Raw genomic sequence first — 26,531 nt, forward strand, 5'->3', positions numbered from 1 at the left:
CTTTGGATGTTTCTTGTCAATCTTTGTCTCCTCCCTTTTCTCTGCACATTTTTTAAGTGTTGGTGATTTTAGGTCCCCTTTCATTCCTTTTCTCTTTTCATTTTACACAACTTTTTTTAATGCTTTAAAAAAAAAAAAGAATGGCTCTTTTGTTCATGTATTTATTTATTGGCTGTGCTGCATGACCTGCAGGATCTTAGTTCCCTGACCAGGGATCGAACCTGTGCCCCCTGCAGTGAAAGCGCAGTCTTAACCACTGGACCACCAGGGAAGTCCCTACACAACTTTTACAGGCTGAGCTCATCCACTATCAAGACATTAACTACCATTAACATTGCAAAGATTCTCAAATCTGTTCCACCAGCTTAGACCCCTTTCCAAGCTTCAGATTTACATATCAAGGTGCCCAATGAACATCTCCTATTTGATGTACCACAGACATTTCAAACTCAGAATATCTACAATTGAACTCATTACAGTTCCCCACTCCCAACTTTCTTCTCCTATATCTTAAAGAGTATCACCACCATTCTCCTCTCTTACAGGTAAGAAATCTGGCAATCATCCTCGTGGTCTTCTCCCCCATCCTCACATCCAAATGACCTTCTAATTCAGATCCTTCTGAATTTATAGAATTCTGACCCTCATTTTCTTATATGGATCACTGCCATAAACTCTGTAGAGGACTCCCTGCTTCTCTTCCCCTAGATTCTCAAAAATGCAAATCTATTTATGCTACCTCTCCATGGAGGCTTTGGGATAAAATCTGAAATCTAACAAGGCCTACAAGGACCACTCTGAGGTCAGAGGTTAGGGTGGTCTTGCTGAGACAAGGAGGATAGATTTGTTTAGCAATGAGCTGGCCTAGGAGCTCAGGATTTCAATCTCTGTTTGGACCTCAGTGTAGTAAATGAGAGCAGATTGCTGGCCTCCTTTACTCGTAAGTTCAATTCTTCAGCTTCCTTGGGCATCTTTGGAAATATTAGAAGCAGCAGTAAGTACTACAATAATTTTATGTAAAAGAGACTATTTTCAAAGCATTAATATGCTTTAATCTTTTGGTGTACTTGGAATATTGATTTGCTTCAAGGGATGCTTATTGAGTGGGATTACATGCATTACATCAAAAGTGCAAAGAAAAGGGCTACTATCGGCTTCTAAAATTCAAAATAAGACTTTAAGCAAGACAATATATTAGAAGATCAGGCCTTGTAGAAAAGGATTATAAAAATACCTCAGGATATAAAAAACTGAGCCTAGAGAACTCAGAATTTAGTGTTTCTTCCATAGTGTGAAAAAGATTTCCCTTTGCCTATGACCTATACCATGAAATTTGCTCCCTCAGAGCAAATTTGCTCCCTTTTTCTCCAAGACACAATCTAGATTAGAGTTCTCAGCCTCCCTGGCATTTAGACATAGCTGTGTTACTGAGTTCTGGTCAATGGAATGTGAATGGAAGTGATCTGTGTTATTGCCACAACCTTATGTGTTTCCTAGCAATCTTATAAGTAGGATTCCTTAAGGGCCAAGAGGAAATCAGAACTACATGATGGAAGAAACTTTGTCCCTGTTTGACCACATAGAAAGGCATCTGACCAGGAACACATGCACCGAACTGTGACAATATAAGTGAGATACAAACTTTTCTTTACGTTAAGTCATAAATATTACAAGACATATTTGTTATAGTAGCTAATGCTCTCCTAACTACTACGAAGATATGATTTAGAGGACATGAAAAGCTCTTACTGGGTCTAAGAGATTGTGAAAAGGAGGGAGGGAGGGAGGACAAAGAAGTAGATAGAGAGTGAGACCTGCAGACAGTGAGTTCCCATCATCTCTCTCCAGGCTTTGGCTTAGACATAGAGGTGTGGTATGTTAGAGAAGTTGAGGAGACACCAACTACCTAAGGGCTTTTGCTTTTCCTAACATGTGGAACTCAGGAAAGAGATGCCTCACAGACTGTCCCACAGCAAGCTGGGAGTAACTGCATCAAAATGCACTTAAAAGCTCAACAAAGTTGGGTGGGCTGACGAAATTCCAGAATTTAACGTTCCTAAGTCACTCTCAATTCCTAAATTGTGACTGGGATCCAGATATTTCCCCATCCCCTTGAAGAGGAACCCAGAATTCCTCTGGCTGGAGACCAGGCCAGTGTGCCGGAGGGGTGTCACATGGAAGAGGGGGTGAAGTGGCTTGAGAAAAGGGCTACAGAAAGAGCTAGACCTGTGTGTGTGTGTGTGTGTGTGTGTGTGTGTGTGTGTGTGTGTGTGTGGTCTGTAGCACTAGAGAGAGCAGAGATGGAACTGAATCAGCCAAGGAGGGATATGGAACCCTTCCTACCATACAGACCAGTGCATAGGTTACATCAATGTCCCAATGTCATCCTTAAATGTCAGGAGGGTACTCGGTCAAGTGGTGGATAAAGGATCCTGCTGTGGAGACAGAAGCAAGGATCAGAAGACCTTTCTGCCCCTGCTATCTGGAGGTTACCTGAACCAACATCTCCCCATATTCTGTATTCTAGATACCACTTTAGGGATGAGAAGGGGGAAGGGCAGACATCTGAAAGACATAAGAATGAGTTATCCAAAGGAGATTTTAAAAAACCAGTTGGCTAGGGAAATGTAATTCTGGTAGATTGAATGTTTAAAGTGAATGGAGATAGTGTAAAACAAAAATTAAAATATTATAAATCAATAATTTTAAACTTCTGCCACTACTTAGAAGGACGTTGGTTCAAAATGAAGATTAGACATGTTTCAGAGACTAAAGGAACAAAGTGTTATTTGCATATGTGAGTGTCCCTCAGGTATGATAGTGTCATCTGCCCTCTTTTTTTTGTTGCTGTTTGCTTGTTTTGTTTTTTAATAAAATCATCTCTTACCCCAAAGCAAAGGTCTTCTTTCTATTTACTTGTCCTCTTGTTCCACTCTCACTTCTCATCCAAAATTATCTTTTTTGCTTGGCCTTGACCACACCCCATATCTCCTGGTCTGAAGGAGAAAGAAGAAGTTTTTCTGTAATGTGCAGGGGCCCACACTGGACTTTGTTCCAGGCCCCAATTTGCCTGAGGTATGGTTTTTTTTCCTTACCTTTTGCCATTTCTGAAGACAGGAAGACTCTTACAGTCAAAATGTCTTACGAGTTGCCAGGCAGAGGAGAGAGTTATAGTGTTTTGTCAGTAGTCATTTCTTGAGCATCTGTGAACCAAGCGATGCATTGTGGTATTTCTTCATTTTATTATCTCTCCCAGTTGAGCTTTTTTGCACTGATAACAAGTGGTTGAATTTAACCTAAATTTGGATCCCTAATTCTTTGCTTAGAATGTCTGCAAAAGGATATCTTTATGATGCAGCACTGAAATGAAAATAAATTCTGTACATAGAAGATCGCCTGTCATGTACTCCAGGAGATGGAATTAAAAGGTGTCGAACTTGCCAGATCTCTTGCAACAGATCACAGGCTTTCCAAAACAGGGAGAAGTTTGTGTGGCTAATTTCTTTTTCACATAGGACTATTAGTCAGTATTGGAATACCGGTCTGTGAAAAGTTTTTGGCTAACTTTTAAGAGAAGCTATTTGACCTACAGTAATATGTAATAAGGTAATAATACAAAACACAAAATGCTGAGTTCAACCAAATAGGAAATGCAGAGGAGAAAGTCCTAATATGATGTGATATGGCTTGAAATTTACTGACAATATTAAAAAATGTCAAGATCACAGGCACCAGTGAAAAGCTAACTTTAACCAACCTCCAAATAACTGAAAGTGATTTAGAAGGAACTCCAGATCCTCTAGACTCTCCTAGGCAAATATTGTCAAGAAGGTTTAGGTCGAATTCTGGTTTAGGTATTGAAAAGAGAGAGTTTAGATCGATAAGTGAATGGTATTTTTAGTTAGTTTTAAAATAAATGAGTACATTTAGTGTAACGTTTACATTTTTAACTTGAAACCTCTTACAGTGTGTCATAATCGGTGACCTCTTAGACTCAAGAAAATGGGGAAGTTATATTGCTTCCTCTCTTTCATGATCTTGTTTCTGCCGTCCAGCTGATCTCTGAACACTTCCTACCTCTCATTATACAATCCAGCTGCCCTGAACAATTTCTAGCTCTGTAAATATACCATGCTTTCTCAACTCTTTATACCTGTGGCACATCCTCTGCTTGCAACCTCGAACGTAATTTTCCTGGCACATTACTGCTCATACTTTAAGACTCAGCTCCGGCGTCCCTTCTCTAAAAAATTTTCCCTGACTATGTACCGCCTCCTTATCGCACACTGTGCTTATCTCTGGCACTGCACTTACAGCACAAATCTTATATTTTTACTCGTATCAATTCAACAACACACAAACAAAAACAAACATATTTTTCATGCAGCATGCAGCATGGCCCCTAAACAGAAGCCAAATTCTTCATCTGGTGCTTAACTGAAGAATCTGATCTGTTTTCTTACTGGGGGTGTGTGATCACACAGTGTGAGGGGTTTACTGAGTTATTGCAGTTTGTTGTATAGAGTTGCTGGGCTCAATTTGCAAAAAGCAGAACTCACTCTACATATTTTAAGCAGGATAAACTAGAATTAAAAGAACCAGGCTCATACATATTCATCAGAGTGCTAGAGACTATGGTTGAATCTTTCAGAAAAAATTCCAGAATAATATTGCTACCTGGCCTGCCAGGAGTGCTGCTGCCTCTCTCAGAGCAGGTATGTGGAATTAGGAGGGCACTACTGACTTGTTGAGTTCAAGAACCCAGTGCTATAGCTGCTGTTTGGAGGTCAGGAAGCCACCACTATCCTCACTGCACCTACCTTTGGAGCCCCACAGAGCTTGATATGGACACTGGAACACGGCTGGGGAAAACCCAAATACTCCAGGACTGTGCCTGTGAGCAGCCAACAGTAGGAAGATGGGCTGGTCTTCACTTTCAGATTCAATCTCACGCAGAGGATTGAAGGACTGAGCCAGTCTGCACCAGGAAACCTGGTGGCAAGGGATCCTGGACCAAGTAGTTTTATCTCTCCAACTGGTGCAGGTCAGGAGGGTGTCCTAGGAAGCTGAATTGAATGTGAATGCTAATTCGCTACATCCACTCTAACTAGGTATGCTGTGCATCTTGAGCAAGGTTGAGACCTTTCTTGGGTAACTTTGTTTATGCATTAAAGCCAACACCTCACATAACTGCAAATCCATGATCTATTCTAAGACAATGGCCTCTTTGTCTTAGAAGTAGACTTTCAGCTCTAAACAGAGCCTGTGCTCTACTCATCTTTGGAACACAACGTCTAGTACTGTGACTTGTCAAATGAATGAAGGAATGTATGAATCAATAAACCGATGAACGATAAAAACAAAAACAAAAACAAAAAACAAACCCTTTGTCCCTTTGTCCTTTTTTGATTCAGCTAATCCCTTTGACTTTTTCTAATTCAGTGGTTCTCAATCAGGGGCAGTTTTGCCTCCCCAGGGGACATTGGAGATGTCTAGAGACATTTTTGAGTATAACTACTTTCAGGGGGGAGTGCTATTGGCATCCATTGGGTAGAGACCAGGCTTGCTACTAAATATCCTACATTGCGTAGGACAGACCCCTGAAACAAAGGATTATTCAGCACAAAATGTCAGTAGTGCCAAGGTTGAGAAATCTGCTCTAATTACTTTTTCTCACTCTGTCTGCCGCAATATTCTTATGTCAATAGATCAGAGCCCTTGAGAATTTGGACTTTCTCAGAATTCAAATCCTCATCTGTCTTCTTCCTCTTTGGCAGGGGTTTCCCCCGTCATCTCTCATTCCGTGTTAATCATTCTGTCCCCACACGTATTACTAATGGACCTCAGGGACACAGACTGGCCTTTAAGCTCTTATATTAGAATGTTTCTAGAGGGAATTTTGGGAGTGTCACTCTTCAACTTTGTTTCTTAATCTCATAGCTCTAGATTTAGAATTAAAATTTCATTCAACTTAGAAAATATCTTGAAAAAGTGGGAGCTTTTATTCTAACGTGTTTTGAACCTTGATAGTCAATATAACAATTTACTGAATTAGTTGATTTTTGACTTTTTTTCTTTCCTCTTTTTATAATTATCTGTCCAGTAGTCTTCAAGAACAATGAAATTTTGCTCCTAAAATGAACTTCCTAGAAAAATTCAGTACTTCTTTTAGTTTATAGAAATTATCCCTTTTCATAATTAAATACTTCTGGAAGTGTAAGTATACCACAATTAGATAATTAATGTACTTAAATACTTATAATTAAAACATAAGTATTTCATCATAATTAAAGTCATATATGTCTATGATCAGAACAGGAAGTCAATATAGGTCTTAAAGTCAGAACTACATGAAACTCAGCTTATGCATCCAATTCTTATTGATCACCTACTATTCCCCACTGCTTGCCACTGAGAATACATTAATGAGCATATTATATCCAGTCCTACCCTCATGGAGCTTACATTATTTAGTTAGGGTCTCTCTACTAGATAATCACAAAAGTAGGATTTAATTACTATGGTGACAATCCTATAATTAAAAATCACAAGGTGGTATGAAAGTAAATAGAGAATCTGACACTATTTCTAACTTAATCAAGAGAGATTTCCTTAAGAAAATAGTGATTAAGCTCATACCTGAAAGATGAGTAAGAGTTAGCTATGCACAGTCTGGAAGAAACAGCATTCCTGGAAGAGGCATATGTAATGCCTTGAGGCAAAAAATAGTTTGTTTGTTCAGGAAACACAAAGAAGGATTTTGGATTTAATACTTAGAACTCACGAAATAGTTTTAGTAGAGGAATGATTTAATCCGATTTACATTTTAAATGATTGCTCTCACTGCTATGTGAAAAATGGGCTTGGGGCAAGGAAAAGTGGGTTAGAGGAAACTAGAGAGAGAGTCATTTAAGTAGCCCTGGTGAGAGATGATGGTGACTTAAATTGGAAAGCAGATGGATTTAGGAGGCAGAGTCAACTGAATCTGTGATTGATTTTTTGGAGGCAGAGGGGTGTGTGCAGAGGTTGGGGGAGAATCGTTGAAGGAGAGGGAAGTGTTAAGAATGGCTCATAGACTTCTTTACTGAAGAGTCTGGGAGGATTTTAGTACCATTTACCATGGTAGGTAATGCTAAAGGAGAAGCAGTTTGGGGATAAGGTAGTTAGAGATGATAAGTTTATTTGGGGGCATGTTGTATTTGAGATTCTTATAACACGTTCAAGTGTCTCAACTGGAGATAATATAAACATTTGGAGCAATGAGTCTGTAACTCAGAAGAGCAATCTGGGCTGGAGATATGATTTTAAAACCACTGCCTGTAGATGGTGTTTGAAGATACTGGAATAGATGAGATCACTTTGGGAGAGAATTGAAGAGGGCCCAAGACTGAGCCCTAAGGAAGTTCTACACAAAAACGTGGGTAGAGGAGGAGACATCAACAAAGCAGGCTGATAATAAATCAGAAGAAAAACAAAGGAAGTGTGGGGACATGGAAGGATGCAAGGCAAGGAAAGAGACTGTTGTAGAGGGAGAAGTGGAAACCTGTGTACTACAGAGGAAGCTGGGGGTTTAAATAGGATAGACGTGAACATTTTCATTGACTTGGCAACATGTAGGTCATGGGTGGCTTAGTGCTAGAATTTAGGTGGTAAGAACAGAAGCCAGGTATATGGCCATACCACCTTGAACACACCCGATCTCGTCTGATCTCGAAAGCTGAGCAGGGTCGGGCCTGGTTAGTTCTTGGATGGGAAGAACAGAAGCCAGACTAGAATGGACTGAGAAGTCAATAGTAAGAAAAAGTAGAAATTGAAGCTATAGCTATATATTTTGTAACTAGGAGAATAGATAAGATTTTAGTTGGAAATTTGTAGTCTGGTAAAATTTTGTTTTTTAAAATAGGAGAAACAGTATGTTTAAATGATAATGAAGAAATTCTGGTGAAGAAAGAGTTTGAAGTTATGTAAGAGACAATGGATATAATCCAGAGGGGGAAGTTCCTGAGAAAGTGGGTGGAGATGGGATTCTTCGCACAGATCAAGAGATTTTCCTATGATAGAAAATACTTTCTATTTAGTAACAGGAGGAGAGAGATAATGAATGTGAAGTTTAAAATATTTAAATATGACTCTCCTTTAGAATGAAATATGACTTAAATCCTCTTGTGAGCTGAGGGTATTTGCATACATACTTCCAGAGCTTGAAATTAGTAACCATATTATTGGGAGATTAAGATGTAGGAGTGCATTTGTGGATGCCTTCCTACCTGGGGAGTATTTAAGAGGTAAGGTGCCATAATCTTATTTAAAGTGAGTTGAGGGGCTTCCCTGGTGGCGCAGTGGTTAAGAATCTGCCTACCAACGCAGTGGACACAGGTTCAAGCCCTGGTCCGGGAAGATCCCACATGTCATGGAGCAACTAAGCCCGTGTGCCAAAACTACTGAGCCTGCACTCTAGAGCCCGAGAGCCACAACTACTGAGCCCGCGTGCCACAACTACTGAAGCCCGTGCACCTAGAGCTTGTGCTCCACAACAAGAGAAGCCACCGAAATGAGAAGCCCGCACACCGCAATGAAGAGTAGCCCCCAGTCGCTGCAATTAGAGAAAGCCTGCACGCAGCAGCCAAGACCCAAAGCAGCCAAATAAATAAATAAGTAAAAAAATAAAGTGAGTTGATATCTGTGTCACTCCACTGGTATGGAGATTGGGTACATACACGCACCGCAGGTCTCACTTCTCATACTCAGTCCCACAAGATGATTTGATAAGTAGCCCCAGGCAAACAACCAAAATAAAAGTTGATGGAAACCAAACAACCATGAGAATCCTGATGTGCTTGTAGACTTCATCAGGATTGAATAACACTTTGGGGCTCGTTTTTCACTCTTGTTCTGGACAGCACAAGAATAGAAAGATTTGCTAAACTCTTAAGATGCTGAGGCACCCTTGGCTGTGATAGTGGCACTGTGTCAGTAAGACTTGCACTGGACTGCAAATGACAAAAAAATCCAACTACATTGACTTAAACAATATGGGTTTATTTCTCATATAATAATCAGTCCTTCAACATGGATTGCTGATGTTGTTTCAGTGGCTCAGCAATGTCAGGGCTGGCATCTTTGTATTCTCTTGATCTTTCCTCAAGTTCACAATATAAGTGCTGACATTCCAGCCATTATTTCTGCTTTCAAAACAGGAAGAAGTAGAAACCTGGAAGTGCTTACCAGTTGCATGTGTCCCTCTTTATCAAGGAAGAAAAAATTCCTCAGATTTCCCTCCAGCAGATCTCTGCTTACATCTGGGGCCAGAGGATAAAAGAAGCTGTAAAAGCCTATTCTTGACTATGTAACCTCTTTGGTGGAGGTATCGTGGTAGAAAAGGGTGGGAAATGGCTCTTGGGTAGCCCAATCAACAGTGTCTATCACTTAACGATAGGGGACCAAGGAAGCACCCCAAGGGGAGATAGAAGTGGCAAGTCATGGCCAGGGCCAAAGCAAAGGAAGTGAGTCACCACATAGCAATGGCTCTGAAGAGATTGAAAACAGATTGGCATCTGAGAAGAGGAAACTTTAGGAAGACTGTGGGTCTCTAAACCATTCCCTGGGAGCTTCAGGATAGTATCATATCTGTTTTACTCACCAACGTATTACCAAGTACTTAGCATGGTGTCTGGTATATATTGATAGTAGGTGCTCAGTGATTGGTAAATTAATTAATGCATGAATGAATCATCTATGACCATGGTGAGATAAACCCAAGACAGTAGTAGGAGGAACCTGGTGCTGCCTCACTCAATTTGGGACTTATTTCAATGGAGTTGGGGCTGATTTGGCAGATTAAAATTGTTAATTTTCACAGACTGGGAGGAGGACATATCCTCTTCATTTTCCTTTCCAATGTATGTCCTGGAAAGGGGCCTGTTTAAAAAAAATCACACAGAATTGAGGAGTTTGGGACTGAGATAAGCTTCTTACCCACTGTAGGGACAGTAGGAGAATGCACTGGGGAAGAGGGACCCTGTGTAGCTGAGCCCCATCATGTCCATGCATGCCTTTCTTGTCCTTAAAGGATATTCTGCACATTCAATTAACAAGAGACCAGAAGAGTTGGCTGGGGAAATTTCACTACTGATTAAAAATTCCATTTGTCTGTGAGCTGAGCTTGTTTTAATAAAGTGACAGAAATGAATCTGAGGCTGCTAGTTCTTTGGCCCATTTAAATGAGTCATAGTGAATTGAATCTTTCCAATTTTTTCAGTCTTCTTTAGGCTGCTCAGTCATATACAATAGTATTCCCAAAGTTATAAATACATTGTAATTGATTTTACAATTGTGAAAGGTCAAAACCTGTGAATTTTTTTAAAAACCGAGAAAACGGGGGAGCTATGCAAGCTATCTTGTCTCAGATTCAGGTAATTTCCAAAAATCTGAAATTTATATATAATTATTTTGTCCGTGTTCTTTTTGACTTTCTTTTCATTGTTGTAGATGACAGTTATGATCAGAGTTCTGCAAAACATGCTTATTCCGAAAGCCATTTTCAGTGAACTGAAAAAAAAAACCAACCAAAATACCTCCTATCCCTCCTTAGAAATCAAAAATAAATTAATTTGTTGGAAGCTATAAAGGGACCAGAATAATAGAGCAAATAAAGAGAAGAAAATTAGATTAAGACCCTTCTTTATATATTTTCTCAGCATAGAGAGTTCTTTTCTCAACTGAGAGACTATAAGAAAATAATAAGTAAAAACAACTACAATTAATGTTATTTCCCTAGTTAAATTATAACTTACTCCACTCACCTGTGTTTGAAATTCAGAATAAGGAGCATTCAGTTGTCTTCATTGTATATAATAAAATCTATAGTAAACTTTTATTCTATATTATGATTAATTTTGTGGGGGGAAACATGAAAGTTGGAGTGAAAAAAGAAAGGCGTACGAGGAGAGCAGCAAAGGAAGACTGACCAAAAATGGAGGAAGTAGTAAGTTTTTGGGAAACTGTCTTAGGAGGTCACCCTAAAACTATAATCAGAGTGGAGATACAGTCCAGATTCAGTTATGTAAATTGAAGCAGCCATCCAAAGGGGATAATCAGAGGGTGAAGTGTAGTTGCTGGCATGAACTGGATACAGAAATCAGGACCTGGAAAAGAAAGTCTGTGGAATAGATATACATGGCCACGTGCCCAGATAACTGGTTAAATATTATTTCTGGGTGTGTTTGTGATAGTGTTTCTGGAAGAGATTAACATTTGAGTGGGTGACCTGAGTAAAGCAGATGGCCTCCTCCAATGTGCACAAGCATCATCTAATCTGAGGGCCTCAACAGAACAAAAAGGTGGAAGAAGGTTGAATTCACTCTCTTCCTGACTGATGAGCTGGGACATCGATCTTCACCTGCCCTTGGTGCTCCTGGTTCTCAAGACTTCAGACTTGGACTGGGATCTACACCATTGAGTTTCTGGCTCTCAGGCTTTTGAACTACACCATTGGCTCTCCTGGACCTCTGCCTGCAGGTAGCAGATCGTGAGGTTTCTCAGTCTCCATTATCACATGAGCCAACACTTTATAATAAATCTCTTCATATATTTTAAATTTTATTTATGTATGTATGTATGTATGTGTTTTCATTCATTCATTCACTCATTCATTCATTTGTTCTGTTTCTGGAGAATCCTGACTAATATACCAGGGATGCCTGGAAGTAGAATCAGGAAGACTAGGAAAAGGTCAACACTAAGGTTCATGGGCTGAAACTGAGCAGGGGAAAAGAGGAAAGACAAGTAAGTGCACATGACCTTGGCTGGCAAGTGAATGTATGTCTGAGAAAAACTGAGATAGATGGAGGAAAGAGAGAGGGACACAGAGACATGGAGAGAGAGAGAGGTAAAGAGGAGGGAAAAGCCCATGGGTGGAAATAGTAACACATTATCAAAAACACAGGAAAAGAGGGAAAGAGAAATACTCTCTGTTTTAAAGACGATGAGAAGGAAGACAGGCTAAGACTGTGGTTCACTAGGTTTTACGTCGTGTATTAATACATATTTCCTGTCAAACTCTGTTGTTCCCTTGAATGACAGGCTGTCCTTATTAGGAGAGGTTATCAATGTCCTTTAAAACTCATATAAGCTACTTAAACACTGTTCACAGCTCTTCAACTTTTTAAAAATACTTTAACATTTAGAAGTATGATCTGAGGCTTCTACCAGAAGTCTGTGTGTGTTTATTATTATTACTTTTAAACAAACTATAATAACCAGAACAATATCACTGACAAAAGGCAATGAAATTAATCAAAAGTTTTATCTACACATATATATTTGGTATAGATATATATGTGTACATATATATTTGATACCAAATATATGTATGTATGTATGTATACACAAACACATTGTCATATAATATTTGTGCCTGAACCCTGATGAAATGCTCAGATAGTAGAAGACCCACATGGCAAATTCTAGTGCGAGAAAGGTCAAAGTTTCAAAGATAATGGAAAAAGGAATGAATGAGCTGGGGAAAGAGGCTTTGGTTGGGTGGCAGTAATGGTAGATTTCTTATCCTTGATCAATGCACCGCCCTACTTAGAGAACATTAGGAAGCTTACAGAGATGGCGAAAGACATAGTTAAATGTGTCTTTGACCACTAACCCAATGCATTTTCCCCTGCATCTTGCTATTCTTCTTCTTTTTTTTTTTTTATATTTATTTATTTGGCTTTGCTGGGTCTTAGTTGTGGCATGCGGGATCTTTAGTTGTGGCGTGCGAGATCTAGTTCCCTGACCAGGGATTGAACCTGGGCCCCCTGCACTGGGAGCGTGGAGTCTTAACTGCTGGATCACCAGGGAAGTCCCTCTTGGTATTCTTTTATCTGTCAGAATGCAAGAATTCACTGTGGCCTAAAGGGCACCAGACCCACCATCTGGAATCTGGTTCAGACTCTTCTAATCTGGATAACTTTAGGCAAGTCACTTCTACCTCTGGATCTCAGGTTCCTCTTGAGTGAGTTGGACTAACATTTTGGTCCTCAGTCTTTTTCTGCCTCAACATACTGGATAGTTGCTGCCCAGCAAATTCAATAGTAATAGTAGTAGAGTATGTATTCGGGTTCTGCAGAGAATCAGAATGAGTAGGATAGAAACATAGGAAGAGATTTATTGTGAGGGATTGGCTAATGCAATTACGTTGGCTGAGAAGTCCCATGATCTGCCACCTTCAAGCTGGTGGCCCAGGAAAGCTGATGGTATAGCTCCAGTCCAAACCTGAAGGCTTGAGAACCCAGGGGAGCCAGTGGTATAAGTCCCAGTCTGAGTCCTAAGGCCCAAGAACTGGAGGACTGAGGGTGTAAGTCCTGGTCCAAGGCCAAAGGCCCAAAAACCAGGAGTGCTGATGTCTAAGATCAGGAAAAGATGAATGGTCTAGCTCCAGCAGAGAGGAAATGCACCCTTCCTCCACCTTTTTGTTTTATTCAGGCTGTCAGCAGATTGGTTGATGCCCACTGCATTGGGGAGGGAAAGCTTTTTTACCTAGTCTACAGATTCAAATGCTAATCTCTTCTGGAAATATCTTCACAGACACACGCAGAGATGTTTTACCAGCTATCTCGACATCCCTTAACCTAGTCAAGTGGACACACAAAATTAACCATCACAAGTTATATTTATTGAGTACTTACTATGTGTCAGATGCCAAGTTAAGCACTTTTCCTCGTTTCATTCTCAGCACATGATTTTGCATTATATTTTATAATTATCCCCAATTTAGAGACAAGGAAATTGGCTTAGAAAATTTTAAAAACTCAGCAAGGTTACACAACTAGTGAATAACATATCCCTTATTAATTCAGGCCCATCTACTATCTAGGTGTTTGTTCTTAGTCCCTATATTATACTGCTCCTTATAGACATGATTCTCAAATGGGGTAGCGATAAGTTTATGCCCCCTGACTCACGGATATGTCATGATATTGGTCTCCCAGGAGATTTTTTTAAAAATTATTTATTTATTTATTTTTGGCTGTGTTGGGTCTTCGTTTCTGTGCGAGGGCTTTCTCTAGTTGCGGCAAGCGGGGGCCACTCTTCATCGCGGTGCGCGGGCCTTTCACTATCGTGACCTTTCTTGTTACGGAGCACAGGCTCCAGACACGCAGGCTCAGTAGTTGTGGCTCACGGGCCTAGTTGCTCCGCGGCATGTGGGATCTTCCCAGACCAGTGCAGGAACCCGTGTCCCCTGCGTCGGCAGGCAGATTCTCAACCACTGTGCCACCAGGGAAGCCCTCCCAGGAGATTTTTTAAATCCCACTTGAATATCACTGAACTAGATAATCTTTAGGCTTCTTTTCATAGATAACTTTCATGACTTTGGGATCCTGCAGCTGAGAAGGAAGGAAACTTTTGTCATGCCTTGCAACAAGATTGAATCTAGTAAATTCCATTGCTTTTTGTTGTCCTCAAATAGCCTGCATGAATCTGCCACTCATCAATTCCTCTTTGTCTCCTTCAATAACTCACCGTCTTCAGAGCAGCCTCTGATCAGAAACTTCATTAAGTTAGCTCTGACTTGTCTTCTGATCATACCTCTTAGGTAACATATTGAAAATGCCAGTTGGGTCAGCGATGGTGCTCTTCTAATTAGACTGCCTTAGGCATAATTTTGTTAGTATTGCTATAACAACAAATAACCAAGTCACTGATGGCTGTGATCCAATTACAACCTGTACATCAAGCAATTAGTATCTTTATAGTTGGCAAAGATAAGTTGACTGAGGGTCACTATAAATAAGAGTGGCACCCGCATTTCAATTTTCTGATATCCAAAAGATGTGTCACACCTTCCATCGGGGTATTGTCTCATGAGAGCACCCCTTCTGAAAGGACTGGTAGAAAGAATACATCAGCAGAATCACACTATCACCTGGGCACATTTTCATGCATTTCATTTCCTAGCTTTGATAAGAGCTGGGGAGAGGAGAAATGGCTAAAAATAGGTGGGATCCTTGACTAAAGGAAAAGATTGGAAAAGTCCTGTGGAGAGCTGTTCCTGGAAGCTTTGCAGATTCTTTAGAGCTAAAATGTAACCCAAAGTAGAAAAAGGATGACCATCACATTTGATTTAACTGCCTGTAGAGGCACTGCCTGTTTTTTGGTTTTTTTTAAAAGTATTTTCAGAACACATGGTGTAGTGCCTTACTTCTGCCTGGTGGGAATATCCTTATTGTATGAAGGGCTGCACCAGTACCTCAGGAGTGTTTTTCACTCCTATTGGGAGTTTTCTTTTTTCTTTTCCTTGTCCTTCCCCTCTTTCTTGACTCTGCCTCTGTCTGGGGTGCATGTCCCCACGCCGTACACTCTTCCACCTCAAGCTTTAGGTGAAAAGAGTGGGGTAAGGAAGGGGAAGGATGAGGGGCTATGCAAACTTATCCTATCTTTGTCACAAGAGCCTTACAAGAGCAACATTCCTACCTGCATTGGTCCAGCCACTGCCCTGCTCCACTAACTCCACTGGCCACTAATATTTCATAGTTCAGAAAGGCTTGGAGTTCCATGTTTCTCACCAATACAGTTGTTTTCTAAGTAGATTATATTCTAAAAGACAAATGAGGGAGAAAAGCCTACAGGTTTTGCCTCTACCTCACCATCTCCAATATCTCCATCACCATTTATTGAACACCACCATGTACCAAGAATTATGCCAAGTGCTTTACATGTAAAAACCCTCTCCCTTCTCTCTCAGCTTTCAATCCATCACTGTAAAAGATGACCCTGGCCCCCCTTCAGCCCTTATTCCCTGGACTAGATTTTCAGGAGCCACATGGAGCACTTGTCTCCCCTGCCCAAGAACTCCCCATCTCAGCTTTTCATCCTTAGAGTTCCTGCATTGGTCCCCATTTGGATCCTGCCCTTTGTCTCCTAGTTCCCCAAGGTGTCCTCCTCGTACCATCAATCTGTGAAATCTTCACTCTACTATCAGAAGTGGGGACCCTGATCCAGCTGTCAGGATACTGCTCTTGTTACTTTCCTGAATACACTTTGGCATGAGAACACACACAAGCTTGGCTCTATAGTTTAATGAGTACCAATATCTCAGGTGTATTGTAGTTCAGTCGGCTTTTACAGGTTGGCCCCAAATCCAACTCTAGTACTGTTTCTTTGTAATATGCATTTTGAATTGTATTCAGCAGATTTACAAATGAAGTTTTGAAGCATAATCTATTGATATGTTAGGGACTGTCTACATTTTGGATGCATATAGAAAAGGTTGCATTTTTGTGACTTGAAGAATTAACCTTAAAACGTTACTTTTAGGAATAGCAGTGTCTTTTTCTAAATGAGACGAGTTGTGTCCTGTAACAAAACTAAATTAAGTTTTAAATGAAGTATGTGGTTTTCTATTCCAAATCGAAGTAATGGACTAAAATAATTGGCAACTGGAGAGAGCACTATTGAAAAGTATGTTCCTTTTTCAGGAAAGGAAAAGAAAGTATATGTCATTTTCATCTCTATTGCTTCACATCTAGCTCAGCTAGTTCCTGGCATAGAGTCACATTTCAGTAAATGTTGGTGAATGCAGTTTTTGAATAAATAGGTTGCTCTAATGTCTGTGTCTATGCTAGCAAGTATTCCTAACTGAACCAAATTATTTATCTTAAACTGAGTCTCTTCCCCACTCCCACCCCCCACCCCAATACTTTCCTCTGATGTTTATTTTTATAGTGTGCAATTAAAGGTTGGCAAATGGGTGTTACAAATGATGCCATATTTGTTGAATGCCCAGACCAGGAGGAGAGCCATCACACCCTATCTTATTCTTATCACACTGTCTTTGGTTGAGGGAGTCAAGAGTTGGTTTGGAGCTTCTGTATTCAGCCTGTCACTTGGTTCATTATTTGTCTGGAGTCCTTTATTGTTGATGAAAGGAGGCAGAGTTCTAATGGGAGCTCATCGAGACAGGGTCCATCCCTGTTCACCTTCATGCCCTTTTTTAACATCTAGCTTAGAGAAGGAAGGAAATGACTACCATTTGTTAAGTATCTACTAAGTCAGGCACTGTTCTGGGCCGTTTATACACATGGTGTCATTTAATTAACGCAACAGTCTTATGATACAAATTTAGAGTTGAGAAAACTGAAGAATACAAGGCTTAAGGAATTTGCCAAAATCACATAGTTATGAAGTTCACCATTGTATACTCAGCTCCTAGCACAGTGCCTGATACATAATAAATGTTCAGTAAGTAAAGACTGTTCTGCTTTGAATGTTCTTGCTCTTTTCACTGTCAAGTGCTGCCTATCCAATAATTGTGCTTAATATCATAGCCACAAGAATGGTTTGAGACATTTTGGTGAATGTGCAATGGTTTTCATGTTTGACATATACATTATAACCATTCGTCTTGTTATACCCACTCTTTTTGTAGAGAAAAATGGTACTTTCTTTTCTTTTTTTTTAATTCAAAAATATTTACCTATCAGTAAAACTGATTATGGTGTTTAAGATAAACAGGTAAGTTTCCATTTCTAACATAAAAAGCTCAAAGTTGGGACTTCCCTCGTGGTGCAGTGGTTAAGAATCCGCCTGCCAATGCAGGGGACACGGGTTTGAGCCCTGGTCCAGGAAGATCCCACATGCCACGGAGCGACTAAGCCCGTTCACCGCAACTACTGAGTCTGAGCTCTAGAGCCTGCGAGCCACAACTACTGAAGCCCGCCGTGCACTTAGAGTCCGTGCTCTGCAACAAGAGAAGCCACTGCGATGAAAAGCCTGCGCACCACAACGAAGAGTAGCCCCCGCTCGTCGCAACTAGAGAAAGCCTGTGCAGCAACGAAGACCCAATGCAGCCAAAATTAAATTAATTAATTAATTAATTAATTTTAAAAAATAAAAAGCTCAAATTTTTATGAGGGAGACGTGAGCACAAAATTACAATATATATTATATGTATATAAAATCAATGGCAACACTGGCAGGGGTTTTTTGGGAGTCCCCAATTTCTGCTACAGAGAGACTGAGGTAGAGAGTAAGAGTCAGGGAAGGTGTCTTTTAGAGAAAAAATATTTGAGTTGAGACTCAAATGATGAATTATTGCTTATCAGCTAGATAAAAGAAAGGCATCCAAGGCAGTAGGGGCAGCAAGTACAAAGATACAAGATTTGAAAAAATCTGCAAGACATTTCATGTGGCTGGATGGTGGTTTGCATGGAAAATTATCATGGAAGGATGAGGATGAAGAAGTAATTTATTAATAAATACCATTTATTTTATACTTACTGTATGTCAATTAGATTGCTAAGAGCTTCATATAATAATCATCATTATTCCTGGCAACAATCTATGGTTATTATTCTTATTTTGGAATAAGGATATTAAGGCTTTGGGAATTTACACTTTGACTTAATTCGAAAGTCACACAGCTAGTGAGTGACAGAGCCAGCTCTTGAATCAGGTGAGTCTGACACCATAGTCATTGTGCTTTACCAGTATGGAACATTGCTTTCCAAAGGTAAAAATTCGGGATGGAAAGAGCATAGGCTCTGCTAAGAAATTTGGATTTTATTCTCTTCACTATGAGAAACAATAAAAATATTTTAGAACTGTTTAAAAAAAAAACACCCTCTCTTTAACAGTGGTCTTGGCAATATATTTCTGGATGTGTGTCCTTAGGCAAGGGAAAAGCAAATATAAACAAATGGGACTACATCAAACTAGAAAGCTTCTGCACAGCAAAGGAAACCATCAATAAAATGAAAAGACAACGTGCTGAATGGGAAAAGATATTTGTAAATCATATATCTGTTAAGGGGTTAATATCCAAAATATATAAAGAAGTCATACAACTCAATAACAACAACAACAACAAAAAACCCGCACATACAACCTGATTCAAAAATGGGCAAAGAACCTGAATAAACATTTTTTCCAAAGGAGACACAGATGGCCAACAGTCATATGAAAAGATGTTCAGCATTACCAGTTAATAGGGAAATACAAATCAAAACTACAATGAGATATTGCTTCACGCCTATTATAAAGGCAAGAAATAACAAGTGTTAGCAAAGATGTGGAGAAAAGGGAACCCTCATACACTGTTGATGGGAATGTAAATTGGTGCCCACTATGGAAAACAGTGTGGAGATTCCTCAAAAAATTAAGAATAGACCTACCATATGATCCAGCTATCCCACTTCTGTGTATTTATCCAAAGAATATGAAAACATTAATTTGAAAAGATACATGCAAACCTTATGTTCATTGAAGCATTATTTACAATTGCCAATATGTGGAAGTGACCAAAGTGCCCATGAGTGGATGAATGGATAAAGAAGATATGGTATATATATATATACACAATGGAATACTACTCAGCCATAAAAAGATGAAACCTTGCCATTTGTGACAACATAGATGGACCTAGAAGGTCCATTATGCTAAGTCAGATAAGTCAGAGAATTTCACTTATATGTGGAATCTAAAAAACACAACAAATGGACAAACATAACTAAACAGAAACAGAGCCACAGATACAGAGAACAAACAGGTAGCTGCCAGAGGGGAGGGGTATGGGGGATGAGTGAAATAGGTACAAACTATGAGGGAAATTAAGAGGTACAAACTTTCAGTTACAAAATAAATGAGTCATGGGAGTGAAATGTACAGAGTGGAGAGTATAGTCAATATATAGTCAATAATAATGTAATATCTTTTTATGGTGAACAGGTGGCAACTAGACTTATCATGGTGATCATTTTGTAATGTATAGAAATATCAAATCACCATGTTTTATACCAGGAACTAACATAGTATTGTAGGTCAATTATACTTCAAAAAACAAACAAACTTATAGAAAAATATTTGTGGTTACCAGAGGCAGGGGGTGGGAGGAGGTGGAATTGGATGAAGGTGGCCAAAAGGTATAAACTTCCAGTTATATAAGATAAAAAAGTACTAGGGATGTGGTGTATAACATGATTAATATAATTAACACTGCTGTATGTTATATATGAAAGTTGTTCTCATCACAACGAAAAAATATTTTTTCTTTTTCTTTAATTTTGTATTTGTATGAGATGATGGATATTCGCTAAACTTATTGTAATCATTTCATGATGTATGTGTGTCAAATCATTGTTATACACCTTAAACAATGCTGTATATCAATAAAACTGGAGGGAAAAAAATAAACCTTTCTAGTTGGCTTTTTCCAGCCTGTGGAATCACAAACAAACAAAATAAATGAACAAACCAAACCAAACAAAAACAAACACACAGATGGTACAGATGAACCAGTTTGCAAGGCAGAAATAGAGACACAGATGTAGAGAACAAACGTATGGACACCAAGGGGGGAAAGCGGCAGGGGGCGGGTGGTGGTGTTGTGATGAATTGGGAGATTGGGATTGACGTGTATATACTGATGTGTATAAAATAGATAACTAATAAGAACCTGCTGTATAAAAAATAAATAAATAAAACAAAATTCAAAACCAAACAAACACATAGATACAGAGAACAGAGCAGTAGTTACCAGAAGGGACTGGGTAGGGGAGTGGGCAAAATGGGTAAAGTGTCTCAACTGTATGGTGATGGATGGAAACTAAATTTTTGGTGGTGAGCACACTGTAGGGTATACAGAAGTAGAAATACAATGTTTTACACATGAAACTTATGTAATGTTATAAACCAATGTTACCTCCATAAGAAATAAATTTAAACATTATCTTTATTTCATAAAAAATTACCTTATTAGGATTGGACTGTGGACATTGTGGAGGCTGGGATACCAAGCAGGAAAACTTTTCATTCATATAGAGATATTATGGCTTGAACCAAAACAGAAGTGGGGACAGAGATAGAGGATGGATTCCATGAATTGTTGGAAGATAAAACAGGGAGAGATTTGATAATTAATATATCAAGTAAGGGAGAAGATGAGAGTAATTTCCAATCTGGTGATGTGAATAGCTTGCACTGTCATGCCATTAACAAAAAGGATACTGGAAGAGAAATGGGTTTGAGTCAGAAGAAGGAAGAGCTATTAATGTTAATTTTATTTTATTATTCTTATTTTTTATTTATTTATGTATTTATTTATTTTTGGCTGTGTTGGGTCTTCGTTGCTGTGCACGGGCTTTCTCTAGTTGCGGCGAGCGAGGGTTACTCTTCGTTGCGGTGCGCGGGCTTCTCATTGTCGTGGCTTCTCTTGTTGTGGAGCATGGGCTCTAGGCGGACAGGCTTCAGTAGTTGTGGCACATGGGCTCAGTAGTTGTGGCTCACGGGCTCAGTAGTTGTGGCTCGCAGGCTCTAGAACGCAGGCTCAGTAGTTGTGGTGCACGGGCTTAGTTGCTCCGCGGCATGTGGGATCTTCCCGGGCCAGGGCTCCAACCCGTGTCCCCTGCATTGGCAGGCAGATCCTTAACCACTGCGCCACCAGGGAAACCCTAATGTTAATTTTAGAAAGTAAAGAGTTTGACACTCATCCAAGTAGAGAAGATAAGTAGTGACTTGGAACTAAACCTTAAGATGTCCCAGGAGAGGCTGGGTTAGGAGTCCTTTGATTTAGGAGTGAGTAAAGTGAAGCATCAGTATTTTAAGGGAATGACTAGTGGCAAAGGAATCATCTAAGAGACTGAGGAGGATCTGCCAGAGTGATGGGAAGAGGACCAGAAGAGAGAGCATGGAAGACATGATTCTAAGAGCTGTGGAAAGAGTGGGAGAGGAGGAGGTAGGGACAGGAGGGTGGGCCTCTCATTCAGAGAAGATGACGAGAGATCAGCAAGAGAAGAGGGGACACAGGGACAAGGCAAGTGTATACTTGTGAAAGCTGAGCACAAGGAACTGGGAGGTGGTGATTAACAGGGAGGAAAGAACAGGACTAGCTGATGAAGACCCTATGAGCCACTGGAGGAAGAAGGTAGGCATCACTTCCTCTGAGCCGGGTGGGATGGAGGTGAGTAGGCTGAGAGGCAGGTGGATTTGAAAGCAAGGACTGGGGAAAAATTATTTGCTCACATGTAGTTTCAAGTTGAGTTACAGTTTTAATGAGTCATGTGAGATCTCATCTAAGTGATGATAATAAATATTTGACTCAAGAGCAAAATTCTCTCTCCTCACAGGAAACTTATGTGAATTAACAGGGTAAAACAGTCATCTTTTGGGAAAGTCTGAGATCCTGAGAAAATCATGTAGTGTACCTCTCACTTTCTCCTTCTCTAACATTCTTATGTAGGTGAGAAACAGGTTAAAATGAACATGGTGGGGATCCCTGAAGAGAAAAATGAGATCCATAGAAGAGTTAAAATGATAGCCTGTCAGTACTTTACATTTATAAAATGCTTGGTGGCTTTTATTTCCCACGTTCCCTACTGGCTCCACTCCTGTGCTCTTGTTTTTCTGTACACTGCCCTATCCATCTCCTCCTCACCTTACCTCCTTACTACAAGGCTCATCAACCCTCTCTCTCCTCTGATACCAGGAGCACTTTTTATATTGTTCTTTGCTGCCCATCCCCATCTATCATGCCTTAGAGCTGTGTGTACGTGTTTTTTCTGTCCCATTCGATGTTATGTGTCTACAGTACAGGGAATGTCTTCTACTTTTTCTTTTACCCTCCACTATCCCTTGCTATTAGCAAACACTGAAGAAATATTTATTAAATGAATATAATGATTCCCTTTTTATAGATGACAAAACAAAGGTACTTGAGACGAAATAATAAAGCTTGCAAGTGTAGAATTTAAGACTGTTCAGAACTAAGGTCTTCTGATTCCAGGCTCTTTTCCTAAACTCTTTGCCTCTCTAGAAACATTAAGCAAGTGCAAAGGGGAAACATAGGGCAGAAAAAGTGAAAATGTGCATTAATATAGAGGCTCAGGTGACCCAGGCAAATACCAGTTGAGTCACTTTTTACTCTCCCAGTAGCCACTTGTAATGTCATTTGCCTGTGTCATGGCCGACCTTCCCTAGTTACTCTGATGCGAGGGTCACAACCAATGTGCCCAGCTAGAGCTCAGCTGTTCTTTACGGATATCGCTGATGGTCAATATAGACATAGAGTTTGCTGGTACCTTTACCAGAATGATACTTTACTTTGTTGGCACTGTTAACCCATTGAAAACAAACCCATTTAATAGATAGCCTTGCTCTAAGTAGGTATATGATAGGATCATCCATGCTGCCCCATCACATATTGACATATTTTAAAATTTATGTGCACATCTTATTGTAAATTTGTAAATAAGGATCAAATAAAATGCATTTGTAAATGAAAAAGTTGTAATGTATGATTATTACCAGACTGGCACCAGACGATATTGTGTCTTCTTATCCTACTTCTCCCTTTGTTTCCTCTATACTCACCTTAGTTCCTTTTTCCTCATTTGAAACTGGGTTGTTCTTAGCTAACTGCCAAAGCCCTCATTTCAAATGATTAGCTGAGAATAGTTTAAAATAGTACATTTTCCAAGGATATTTGTAGTTTAACAGCATATGACTCTCTATTGGTAGATTTCATTTACTAACTTAGTGGCGAGGAAAACATTTTTTTTGCAGTTCATTTGCATGATATTTAGAAAAATTACATTACAGTGGCAACCACCTATTATGTCCAAAAATGAAGCACACACCCTGGATATGTAGTATATGGTTCATGCAAACAAGCAAACAAAGGCTGTCATATAAGAATCTATGGTGGTATAGTGTAGAGATTGAGATTTAACTTAGTTCACAAATCCCGCCTCAGATTTTCCCTTTTCCTCTGTCTCAAACCTACAAGATATGGTATTTGTCTCATTTCATGAAAATGTAAAAATAAAACCACAATACCATAGTCACCTTTTCCCCCTTTTCCAATTGTTTGATAGAGATAAAGTTGAAGTTGAAAGAAAAATCCCATTTTTGGAATAAATATTTTCCTGGCAATAACTTGTCCTTTCAGTGCCTTTCATTTTTATAGCTCTAAGTTTAGTAACCTTGACAGTGGGTATCTTTTTCACTCTATGCTGTTTAAAATTTTGTTAGTAGAGTCTGTCTCTAGTATCACGAATCTTATCTGCAAAGTCCACTAAGATAAGAATGCATAGAAAACTGACACGGGGGCTACTAAATGTGTTTCTCATTCCTTTGACCCCTTTATTCTTTGCCTCCAATTATCTATGAAATGGGTGCTGGATGAGTCCTCATGAATTGCCTTTGAGAAAACAAGAAACTTGACAGAAAATGCATCACAATTGTCCAATGGGATGATATGCCTCAACTTACTGTAGACGTAAAGAAACTTTGCAGACCGCCAACCCATAGTGAGCTAACTACCAAGGAGTTCACAGCAACCACAAAGATGTGTGAGTGCTTGGAATGGCCAGGTTACATTTATTTTGTACCAAGCAAAGCAGAAAATTACTCTGTAGTCGAGTTACTTCCTCTTTCGAGGAACCAAAAAGACAGTAAATATAGTTGAAAACAGAGAGACAGATTGTGGTCAAGCTTACAATAGGCCCAGTGAGTGGACAATATCTCTGGGTTATGACTAGTGGCTCCTCAGGAGGGATGGCTGGCCTACAAAGAAGCCACTGGATGAATTTCTCTAACTTGGTTGCACTGAGGAAAAATCTCCACTTTCCTCCACGGACAAAAGTTAGCTTGATCCATGTATTAAAGTCTGGGTAAATACAAATATTTGACTTTGCTTTTTGAAAGCTTCTTAATGCATTTTAATGATTACTTTTCTTCAGAGCTTTAATTTGGGGAGAAATTGTTTTTTCCTCAAGATGATCAGTGGGCTTGGGATAACTGGGCACTTTCTCTGGTTCTGCTGAGATTTCAAGAGTCTGTAGAGGCCAATGTGTTCTTCAAAGTTTCTGGTTGTATGAGTTTGTGAAGAAGTTCTATGATCTCTTTACCCTTTTCTCCATCCAGAACCTCTAAACAATGTATATTGGAGCAAGAATTCTGGTTTTCCAATTCTGTCACCTTTTTCTTTAAAGCATCAATGTCTTCCTTCAGAGAGAAGATATCTTTAGTTATTGTGCACTGTTTGTCTTCACTAACATTCATTCTGGTTTCCAGTACCTCCATTTGCTTCTGATAAAAGTCAGTCCTTTCCTGGATTTTTGGTACTGGACCCACAATGTCAGTCACTTGCCTGAGGATTTCAATCTGGGCAGTTTTAATATCTCGGAGCATTACTATAACATTCACTTCTTCATCAGCGTTTACGTCATCTTGATCACAATCATAGGAAATCGTAGTTGGATATCTAATTGAATTTGGGTGCTGGGTCTTACATGTATGGTAAGCATTTTTTTTTTTTACGTCTTTATTGGAGTATAATTGCTTTACAATGATGTGTTAGTTTCTGCTTTATAACAAAATGAATCAGCTATACATATACATATATCCCCATATCTCCTCCCTCTTGTGTCTCCCTCCCACTCTCCCTATCCCACCCCTCTAGGTGGCCACAAAGCACCCAGATGATCTCCCTGTGCTGGTAAGCATTTTTAAGAGATTGTCTGATCTTGGAGAAATTTGAATTCCACATCTGCCCAGCAGCAGCTTTTACCCTTTTGGTGTGAAGTTTGTACATCTTTCATAATGAAACAAGAGACAAGGTGTTGGGAAACCTGACCAAAATTAAAGAAAGAAACAATGTCAGAATGAAATGGTCTTTCTCTTACTATTTTTCTGGTGGCATCCTAGAATGCCATATGGAGAACATGAAGGGCAATAGTAGGCACCCCTCAATGATTAGCTTCTTACAGGGCGGTCCAACTGGAGAGCTCTGTGAAATAATGGGCAATTGCATGGAATCCCTCATAGGCTGACCTGATGCTGATATCACAATGGCTGCTGGCTTAGAATATATTTAACCTTAGGGCAGTAATTCTCAAAATTTTTGGTCACAGGACTCTTTTTCACTCGTAAAAATTGAGCACTGCAGAACTTTTGTTTATGTGAGTTATATCAATCGATATTCCATATTAGAGATTAAAACTAAGAAAATCTTAAGATATTAATTTATTTAAAAAATAAACCCGTAACGTGTTAACATAAATGACATATATTTATGAAAAAATAATTATATCTTCCAAAAGAAAAAAATAGTGAAAAGGGTGGCATTGTTTACATATTTGCAAATATTTTAAGTACCTGGAATACCTGTATTAATAGAAGATACTTCTATTCTCATATCTGCTTCTGCATTATATCTGTTGTGATATGTTGTTTTGGTTGAAGTATATGAAGATATTATGGCATCACAGAGATATATAAATGGAGAGGGTATTTTAATGGCCTTTCAGATCATTGAGGTTTTTATTCTTTGCTACTCCACCAAAATTTGACAAATGATAATTGATTAGAAGGTAAGTGCAATGTGTAATCTTACAACAGAATAATACTGTTACATTAAAATTCACTGGTCTATCTTCCATTTTTAATAGATGTGTAATATCATGCATTGGTCATTTGGAAAATAATGATTCACTGAATTATGCAGATCTTTCAAATGGTAACACATTTTATTATGTAATATCAAA

At 39.3% G+C, this 26,531-nt stretch overlaps 1 protein-coding gene across 1 annotated transcript; it reads right to left on the reverse strand.

Moving 5' to 3' along the window:
• Nucleotides 1–24,314: 24,314 nt before the first annotated feature.
• Nucleotides 24,315–25,579, reverse strand: CCDC54 (coiled-coil domain containing 54). Its single transcript, XM_036849693.1, is given in 3 exon segments — nucleotides 24,315–24,815; nucleotides 24,817–25,297; nucleotides 25,497–25,579. Coding segments are annotated over 3 exon segments (1,065 nt in total).
• Nucleotides 25,580–26,531: the final 952 nt, after the last annotated feature.

The sequence above is a fragment of the Balaenoptera musculus genome, chromosome 4 (genome assembly GCF_009873245.2).
Source record: "Balaenoptera musculus isolate JJ_BM4_2016_0621 chromosome 4, mBalMus1.pri.v3, whole genome shotgun sequence".
Classification (NCBI taxonomy): Eukaryota; Metazoa; Chordata; class Mammalia; order Artiodactyla; family Balaenopteridae; genus Balaenoptera; species Balaenoptera musculus.